This window comes from Sturnira hondurensis, unplaced genomic scaffold (genome assembly GCF_014824575.4).
Source record: "Sturnira hondurensis isolate 20B ecotype Veracruz unplaced genomic scaffold, ASM1482457v3 Scaffold0004136, whole genome shotgun sequence".
Classification (NCBI taxonomy): Eukaryota; Metazoa; Chordata; class Mammalia; order Chiroptera; family Phyllostomidae; genus Sturnira; species Sturnira hondurensis.
In genome coordinates this window covers 44,076,841-44,086,733 of record NW_028076767.1, presented here as the reverse complement: position 1 = coordinate 44,086,733, position 9,893 = coordinate 44,076,841, and the positions used below count along the sequence as shown (strand labels likewise).

General features: G+C 40.4%; 1 protein-coding gene across 3 annotated transcripts in view; it reads right to left on the bottom strand.

The window, feature by feature from the left end:
• Positions 1–6,961: 6,961 nt before the first annotated feature.
• TLK1 (tousled like kinase 1) overlaps positions 6,962–9,893 on the bottom strand; it is a 154,396-nt gene continuing 151,464 nt past the window's right edge. For 2 of the 3 annotated variants that reach the window (XM_037044481.1, XM_037044480.1), the window contains one exon: positions 6,962–8,843. In XM_037044481.1, coding sequence (XP_036900376.1) covers positions 8,667–8,843 — 177 coding nt within the window. In that variant the 3' untranslated portion in view covers positions 6,962–8,666. The remainder of the gene's footprint in view (positions 8,844–9,893) is intronic. The other variant, XM_037044479.1, reaches the window with a different exon arrangement.

Here is a 9,893-nt window from a genome sequence, read left to right as displayed (position 1 = left end):
TCAGAAACTAGCAGCTTTCTGCTTCGTCTTCGGTTAGGAAAACAGCCTTAAGTTCAGTTGGTTGGAGTTTGCCCTGGTCACCAAAAGGTTTCAGGCCCTGATCCCTGGTCAGAGCACATACAAAGGTTGTGGGGGTTTGGACCCCTGTGGGGCCCATATGGGAGGCAACCAATCAGTGTTTCTCACATGGATGTTTCTCTCTCTCTACCCCCCCCTTCCTTCTCTAAAATCAGTAAATATATCTGCAACTGAAGATAAAAACACAGAATGGTGTGTCTGGGGTGAAATGTGTCTAATAAAATATTGGCAAAAGTATTAGAATACTATGGTAGTATCAAAAACATAACCATCTAGGGATTTGAGAAATTCATACATGTCATAAAAATGGCAGTAATTAGAATTAGTAATTGAGAACCTTGTAAGAGAATTACTGGGGAAGGATTTTTAGGTTAAGTGATTTCCTGTTTCTCAGGGCTAGCATTTGTTCTAAAGTGTCTCATTTGAAGAGTCAAGGAGAAAGAGCAGGATTTGAATATATCTATGAGGTCTTTCAGATTAGAATCCCCTGAGATATTGCCAGCTAGTATTACCAGTGCTCTCAGATGCCCAGGGTGTGAGTTTGTGCTTCCGATAATTTGGGGAGTATGACTACGTCTTATTATTTCATCTCCAAAGTGAGGAGTTTCTGCAGTGAAATAATCCTAGTTATTTTTGCTCAAGTAGCATAGGTCTTTGACATTTTCTAAGTAGCACATACCACATTATCCGGTGTAATTTTACAATCTGTCTCCTCTCTTGGACTCTGTGCTCAATGAAGACACTTTCTAGCTTTCTTCTGTATCCATAGAGCCTGGAAGTGTCTGGCATAGGACATATGCTCTGCAAATCCTTATTGGATAAATAAAAGGACCACTGAGAGGTTTTTAGACTGGACTAGGTAACCCATTTTACAGCATTCCTGACTGCATTATTATGTAAACACTCAAAAAGCATTCATAAAGGATGGAATTGTTAACTGATAGCCTATAGATTTTAGATACCTTTCCCATTTAAAAAATCCTTCTTGATTTACTTGAATTTATTTATAACTATTGGATTAGCCAAAAAGTCTGTTACGGTTTTTCCATAAAAGACAGTTTTCATTTTCACCAATAACTTTACTGATTTGGGTATGTGAGTACATCAGCTGTCTCCTGCTATTGGCTTCTTGTGGGTAGAGGCGGGGGGTGCTGCTGGCACCTTCCAATGCCTAACACAGCTCCTTGGCAAAGGATGGTTTGGCCAAAATGTCCATAGGACCAAGAAACTTCACAAACCACTTTTGACATATTTGATCAGTCACAGCAACCTCTTACACGGCACAAATCTTTTTTTGGCACTTCAGTTGCATTTTTACCTTTTTGAAATAAGCATAATATGCTGAAAATAGTGTATCTTCTTCCATTTTCAACATTAAAATGGCTGCATAAAAATTCATCCATTTTGATAACTTATCAATAATTTGATTAGGGGTCTTAATGGTGTCTGGGGGGCCTTGCAGCCCCCACGAGATTTTACAGCCAGAGGTTTTGAGGCTTTACTTCCCCAGATCAGAACTCTGGTTTTCGCAGTCTGTCTCACTCCCTGGCACCCCTGCCCCCAGCTCCCTCAGGCAATCCCCACTGCTGTCCTTGTTCACGGGTCACGAGTGTGTATTGTCTAGTCCTCCCACCTTCTTTCAACCAGTCCTCACCTTCCCCTTCCCTCTTACAGATGTCAGCCTGTTTCATGTCTCCATGCTTCTGATTCTGCTTTGCTCATTAGTTTATTTTGTTCATTAGATTCCAAAAATAAGTGAGATCGCATGGTATTTGCCTTTCTCTGGTGTATTTCACGCAGAATAATCTCTGGTTCCATCCATGCTGTTGGGAAAGATAAGTCTTCCCTTTTACTGCAGTGTGGTGTTCCACCATATAAATGTACCACAGCCTTTTAAAAAAATCTCCTATGTGGCTTTTACTATGTTGAGGCACATTATCTCTACACCTACTTTGAGAGTTTTTTTAAAATCACAAATAGCCCTGGCTGGTGTGGCTCAGTGGATTGAGCGCCAGACTCCAAACCAAAAGGTTGCTGGTTCGATTCCCAGTCAGGACACATGCCTGGGTTGTGGGCCAGGCTGCCCGTTGAGGGTGTGTGAGAAGCAACTAATGGATGTTTCTCTCTCTTGCTCTCTAAAAACAAATACATAAAATCCTTTAAAATTTCACGAATGGACATTGAATTTTGTCAAATGTCCCTCCCCCCGCAATCTGTGGAGGTGCTCTCTTTTTATCCTCCGTTAACTGTGGGGTGTTACACTGACCTGGGCATTTTGAATCCCTAGAGCAAATCCCACTGGAATGTGGTATATGATCCTTTTAGATATTGTTGAGTTTTATTTGCTAATATTTTGTTCAAGATTTTGCATGTGTTAAAATTTTAAAATATTCCTGATGAAGTTAAAATAATCATAAAGTAAGATTTTGTCATAAACTGCTAGTCCATAGACCATCATGGTGTTAATAATATTCATGGTGACTTAAACATAAATGTTCTCGGAGTCCAAATAGCATTCCTAAAATAAAGAATAAAGAGTAGACTGTTGTTAACAGAAACATTAGCTCTCCAATCCCCAAGTAATGAAGAGCACAGCTCACACTAAGTGGTTATGCACAGACAGGAGTTAAAATACAGAATCTCTTCCACGGTGGTTGACGAACGCTGCCTCCCGCACTCTCCCGACCCTGCTCCTCCGGGTGTCCCACAATGACTCCACCGTTGGGGTCGTTTCTTCTTCACCACGGCCAGCGTCTGCCCTGACTGGTCAGAGCCCTGCTGTGCCATGGAGAGGCTTCCCAACACACTCCTGGTGCTAGGTGCCTCCAAAGCAGGTGCAATTAGTAGAAATTACTTACAGATGTGGAAGGAAAGCCTGGAGAGGTCACAGCCTTCTCTAAGGTCACACAATCACTAAATAACAGTGGTGGGATGCAAAGCCAGGTCTGACTTCACATTCCATGCTTTCCCCACTTTCAACCCTTCTTCTAAATACCTCCTTAAAAGGAAATTAGGAATTTGGTTATTCACAAAGGGATGTTCTAGGATGCAGTGTCAACTACAATTTTAAACACCAAAATGACTTAAGAATAAACTAGCCATACTCATTCTTTGGACCAGGTCATTTTAGTATCTAAGTAGGTCTGTCATATACTAGAAATAAAACTTCAGTATCTTTCTGATCATGCCAATGATTTTTAATCCAAACATACCACTAAGAACAGAGATGTCAGGCATACAACATCTACTGTTTAGCTCAAGGCAGTGGTTATGAGAATAGCCTAAGGTCCTTCAGATGAAAATGGATCACATATTTAAATAAAAATGTGAACTTAGCCCTGGCTGGTGTAGCTCAGTGGATTGAGTGCGGGCCTGTGAACCACACGAATTGCAGTTCGATTCCCAGTCAGGCCACATGCCTGGGTTGCAGGCCAGTTCCCAGCAGGGGACTCACGAGAGGCAACCATACATTGATATTTCTCTCCTTATCTCCTTCCCTTCCCCCTAAAGATAAATAACATCCTAAAAAATGTGAACTTAATTACCTGAAGATTTCTTCAACCAAGGGAAGAGTCACTTTAAGTCATGATTACTCCTTGGTGATCTTGGCGCTGGGGCACCATACAAGTACATCATCAGATTTGGAAGGCTTTTAGAAATGACGTCTAGGGACCGTACAGGGACAACCAGTGAAGTTTCTCTCAAGTTCCAGGGCCTCCTTTTGAGAAAGTTATTGGCTTAATGGTTTTACAATAAAAAAAAAAACAAACACAAATTTTAGAAAGGGGGAGAAGCATTCGTTGGTTGCCTCTTGCATACCCCCAACTGGGGATCAGCCTGCAACCCAGGCATGTGCCCCGATGGAGAATCAAACCAGCAACCCTTCGGATTGCAGGCCTGCGCTCAGTCCACTGAGCCACACCAGCCATGGCTTTATAATTTTACAGTCTTTATTAGAGACCAACTGGTCCCACCGCAAGGAGAGGAGACAGGATATACCTCCTGTGCTCACAAAAGTGGGCCAAGGATGAGGAAGGGGAACCAGTCTCTAAGTTCAGTAGAACTGGATCTGATCTTTGACTTGCAATGAAAAACAAATGTGAGAACGGGAGGAGGTCTGCGCCCCAGTAAACCCTCTCAAACAACACAACCAGAGCCCGGCCCGGATGACATTCCTAATTGAACAGCTGAAGAACTTTTCAGATTTGCATTTAATGGTGACAGTGATCTGTACCTACTGTTTTGTCACCTCTGAGAAAGCATTAAGATGTAATGGGCAAAACGCTGTGTACTCATGAGGCAGGACGTTGGCACTTGGAGAGCCTTGCTCCAGGAGCTGTGCTTTACTTCTGATGAGTCCTTTCACATTATGAGACCATAACCAGTTATTTCTTCTCTAAATTGGTTTCTTCCTCTGCAAAGCCGGGATAATACCTAAAATGGTATTATCCTAAAATAATACCTAAAATGGTATTATTATTGTTCTACCTAAAATGGTTGCCATGAGCAAGAAAAAAAATACAGAACTGCAGCATCGATGGTCAGGGTGACTACCCCTTTGGTGATTACAGGTGCCGCAGTCACCTTCCCTCCACACCCCAAACTGCTGCACCTCCCATTTCCAGGAAATCTACCACTGTGTGACATCTGAATCAAGAATCTTAAAAGGAGTTAAATTATCACAGGAAGCAAAGCAAACTGCATCTTATGTGCAGGTTAAAAGCAATAGAATCATCGTCTTAAAAAATGACGACAGATCATATATGGTAATGATTATGTACGGTTATGCGATGTGCTGGGCACAGCTGTAGTGCTCCGCACATGCAGCTCACTCACGCTTCATGGCCGCTCTACACAGGCATTGTTATCCTCTTTCAGACGAAGAACACAAACCCCAGGTAGACGATGACAGCTGACTTTTGAGCCCAAAGACTCTGTTTCCAAGATCTGAGTTTCTGGCCAGTACCCTGCACTGCCTTTCTTAAAACAGTCACATCCCTAGTGCTTTAAACGAGTGAGGATTTCTAACTAAAAATATTTCTATGAAGATCTTTGGCTCTACATAAACTTTTGAAGTTGGTTTACACACATTTACACAAATCTTTCCCATTCTACACATCCTCAAAAAGGGGGAAGAGAAATTAGGGGATGGCAAATAACAATGTATACATCCTAGGAAATAAAGCTAATTCAAATTGACAAATTACATGAATTCTAGAATTGTAGAATTCTTAAAGCCAATGAACAAGAATTCTCATATTTGATTTAAAAACTAGCTCATAAAGCACTTTTTGAAATGCCTCCAGAACATGAAATTTTAGTATATTTTGGAGGAAATTTTTATCAGGTAACACTCAAAATGTAAAGAGGGATTAGAGAAAGATCTGCAAATATGACTTTAAAGGCATAAAGCTTGTTCACACACAAACAACAATGTAATGAAATTCTAAAAGTAGTAACCTAAAGAACTGGACAGCCTGCATTGCCATTAACCAGCCAGTAACACCCGATGATGACCCTGTACGGAATGAGTGACGGTGAATGGAAAAACACAGGATATCCTCTTTGAATCTTCCAGCAAAACCCTCCACCATTTTAGCTTCATGTAATGAGGTATTTGTAGAAGTATCTGTTCCCATTTCATGTACCATTTAAACTGAGTTTTTTCTTTTTTAAACAATCCAGTATCTACCCAACTCCCGATTTAACCAATTACGAGGGTGGTTTTACACTTACTTCCTCTCAAGGTACACACACTAAAGCTATTGCACACCAGAGAAGGGTTTGAAAATTCTGTGCAAACACTGAGCACGCCACCCTGCAAGCAGTGCTGACTCTCACAGGGACTAGACCCGTCCGCCACGCGGGAGAAGACCCGCTCCTGTTGTAGAGCCGAGACAGGCTTCAATTCTGAGGAGTGAGTGCAGGAGACCAGGAAACAATTTACACTTCAAAAGATAATCAGAGCCAAAGATTGCTAGAGGGACTGAAATTTGGTGATAGATACCAATTTCCTACACGAAGAGGACAGTCTTCAATTTGGCTCAATTAGCCACCTTGTACCTGTGGGGCTACTGGCGTATTATCTGAAATCCAGAGAATTTATTTGGAAAAAACTTTGGGAGGAAGAGATAATCCATAATTTGATTCATCTCCTATACATCTTTGATTCTAAATGATTACCTAAACCCCCAGGCCCGGAAAGCAATTTTATTTTATGGCTTTTTTTTTTTTTTTGCTCCAGCAGGCACTTTCATTCATTTGAAAACGATACGGTAAAGCAGTGATCTAGGTCTACACTACTTATTCAAATCAACCTCTTATTAAATTTATGTATCTAAAATCTTAAAACCGTGCATTTCCTTATAATTCAGGACTTCAAGGAAGTTACTACATGAACATAGGACTTTATGATTTGGAAAGATGAAAACAACAAAATTGAAAAAATTGCTGGCAGCAGCTAACACACTCAGTCAATGCTAACATTTCATTACCATTTCTGTGTGTGTGTCTGTCTTTTTAAATTAGAATTTCTAATGTACAGAGGAGCAGGTACCCCCCTCCGCAGGTACAGAGGAGCAGGAGTCCCCGCCCAAGCCTGGTCCAGCGCGGGTCCTGGCCTCTTAGAAACCTGGCTGCACAGGAGGAAGCGAGCAGTGGGAGAGCGAGTGAAGCTTCACTCGCATTACCTCCTGAGCTCCGCCTGTTTCTCCCCATCCCCACATCCATGGAAGAACTGTCTTCCTCCAAACCAGTCCCTGGTGCCAAAAAGGTGGAGGACTGCTGCCTTAAGCCACTCCTGAGAGCGCTGTTACTTACCCAGATTAACCTTGATAATGGTTATTAGGTTCACTTGAACAGTTTGAAACACTTTATACTTGCCTTGAAGTATATTTAAAGAATTTATTCAGCTGATTCTTAAGGAGCAAAGTCAGAGCCAATATCCTAAATATTGAAAGCTCCCTTCAAACGTAATTTCCATAGTCTCCAAACTTTAACTGTCATTGTTTATTACTGTTTGGCTACATTCTCTACACTTTCAGCAGCATTTTAAAGAGACAGTATGTGTATGTACAATGGACAAACAAAAGGGCTTGCCACATCAGAAGGAGGAGCCACATTGGAACTGTACAATACTAATCAGGACAACCTGCGGGAAGTAGAGCCTCTTTCTTCGGTCACAGAACTTACATGTTAGTATCAGCATTATGAATGTAACAACAAAGGAATAATTTTCACAGGAGTAAAATACAACATCCTGAAAAATAATGGTTTCTACCATACACGGCAGTTAGAAAATGTTCACATTTTAACAAATCTGTACAAACCACAAGTAACTTGTTTATGGGACCATCATCCCACCTTGCCGATAAGAACCTTCTAGAAATGTAGAATAACCATGAACAATTTATAAATCTATTATCTATGTGCTCCACAGCCCTAGAACCCAAAAAACTGATTTCGAGAACTCTGCATGTCCAACATGGATCATTTTTACATGCCTTGATTGTTAATGAATGCTTGCTTTTACTATGCCTCTATGACGTACAGTCAATTTGCACCTTTTCAAGGAGGTCATCTGATTTTTTGTTTTGCAAAGAAGCAACATCATTTAGCAGCAATTAAAGCGCCTTCAAGACTTAAAAAAAATACAATATCCAATTAGAAAAGCCTTATTTTTAAACATTTGTACAAGAATAAGCTGCTGAAACTTGGTAATTGAAATACGACATATGTACAACAATTTACAATAGAGCTAGAAGGGAATTTATCATTATCCTGCATAGAACTGGTCTGCATTTGGTTATATACTTCCACTTGTTTTCACGAACAAGGCCTGGGATCAAAACAAAAGTACCTGTTAACAATTCTAACATGTTGAAAACAATGGAGATATTACAATTTAATGATTTCAAAATAAGCAGCTCATTTTGTCAAAGGTGTAAAGTATCTAGGAAAAACAGCTCTCCCTTTTAATATAACTAGTGGGGGGAAAAGGTGATTTCGAGGTACAATGTGGTAAAAGCCAGAACAGGCCAATGACAAGTCTACCTCTGCCAAAGGCTCTAACGCTCACATTCTATCACTACAAAGCACAGCTGTCACTGCCATTCAGTTCTTACTTTGGTTCCAGCAGATTAACTGCTGAATGCTGAAGAATGTATCCAGGCACTATAGTTCTTGTGTTAGAAATATGTCTCATTTTTCCAAGTGTTTTTAAATAATGAAAAACTACCCTTCATATTAGAACTCTCTAGTAACAACCAAATGTATTTAAGTATTATAAACGCTATTTACAGGGTTCCCCCCAAACAAATCATTTTTCTTCTATCTTAACACGGTATCCCGGTCCCTGTGCAACAGGCGGCCACACTCGCCGCTCAAGGGCATGGTCAGAAGTGCACATTCATTCACTGTCCATGATCCATCCTCTCTCACACAATGACGCTACCAGGAACTTCGGTTCACAAACAGTTCTCAACCATGTCCTGTGTAAAAAAGAAAGTAACAAAAACACTCAAATGCTCTCAAACTCAAGTGTGCATCCGGAAGCAATCCAAAGGAATCATGCCGACTCCGGAGGAAAGTCAGTAGGTGACTATGCTTGAAGAAGGGGGCGTAGGGGATGCTGTCAGCCCAGCCATGTGTAAGTTCCCTGAAGAATTCGACCTTCTCATGTGCGGGAGAAGATACGGGTCGTTCGCCAGCTGGTGTACATCGAATCGATCTTCTTTTCGGTATGCCAAACAGCGTCTTATAAAGGCCTTAAAAAAAAGATCAGCAATTAAAATCTTTCCTGTTTTAAACAGCAATCAACGAAATCCTACAGAACGAGCACATTTAAGACAACTTTTTCAACATCCCAAACGGAAACTATACCCATTAAATCATTAACTCCCAATGCCTTCCTCCCCCAGCCCTTGGACACCACTATTGTCTTCTTTATGACTCGGCTACTCTAAGTGCCTATATAGAAGGTACCTGGAATATATGTAAAATCATGAAGTATTTTTCTTTTGTACCAGGCTCATTTCACTTAGCACAATGTTTAAGAGAAATCTGTATTGCAGTACACACTGGAATTTTGTCCCTTTAAAGACCGAATGATATCCAACCGTGTGTGCACATGTACATGTACCACATTCCATTTATCCCTCCATGTGCAGCCCGACACTGGGCTGTTTCCACCATTTTGCTATCGTGAATAATGCTGTTAAGAACACTGGTCTGTGCTTAAAGATCTGTTCAAGCCTCTGCCTTTTCACTTTGTTGGTTTCCAGTACTGCGCAGAAAGCTTTTTCATTTGATGTAGCATCATGCTTTGTTTTTGTCTTTGCTTTTGTGTGAAATTCAAAAATTCCTCACCAAGACCAAGGTCAGAGTCCTTCTGCCTGTATTTTTTTCTAGGAGTTTTATGGTTTCAGGTTTTTATACTTTCAAGTCTTTCATCCATTTTGAGTAAGTTTTTGTGTATGGTATAAGTGGTCCAGTTTCACTCATTTGGGTAGTATAGACATTTTAATAATATCAGTTCTAATCTGTGAGCACAGACTATCTTTCCATAAATTTGTGTTTGACTTCTTTAATTAATGTCTTATAGTATTCAGTGCACAGTTCTTTCATCTCCTTAAATTCATTCCCAGATATTTTACATATTTTGATCCAACTGTAAATGGGATTGTTTTCTTAATTTCTCTGATAGGTTATTAGTGTACACAAATGCAATAGATTTTTACATACTGATTTTCTATCTCACAACTTTACTGAATTTGTTTAGTTCTAACAGTTTTTGGGTGGTATTAAGGTTTTTTCTA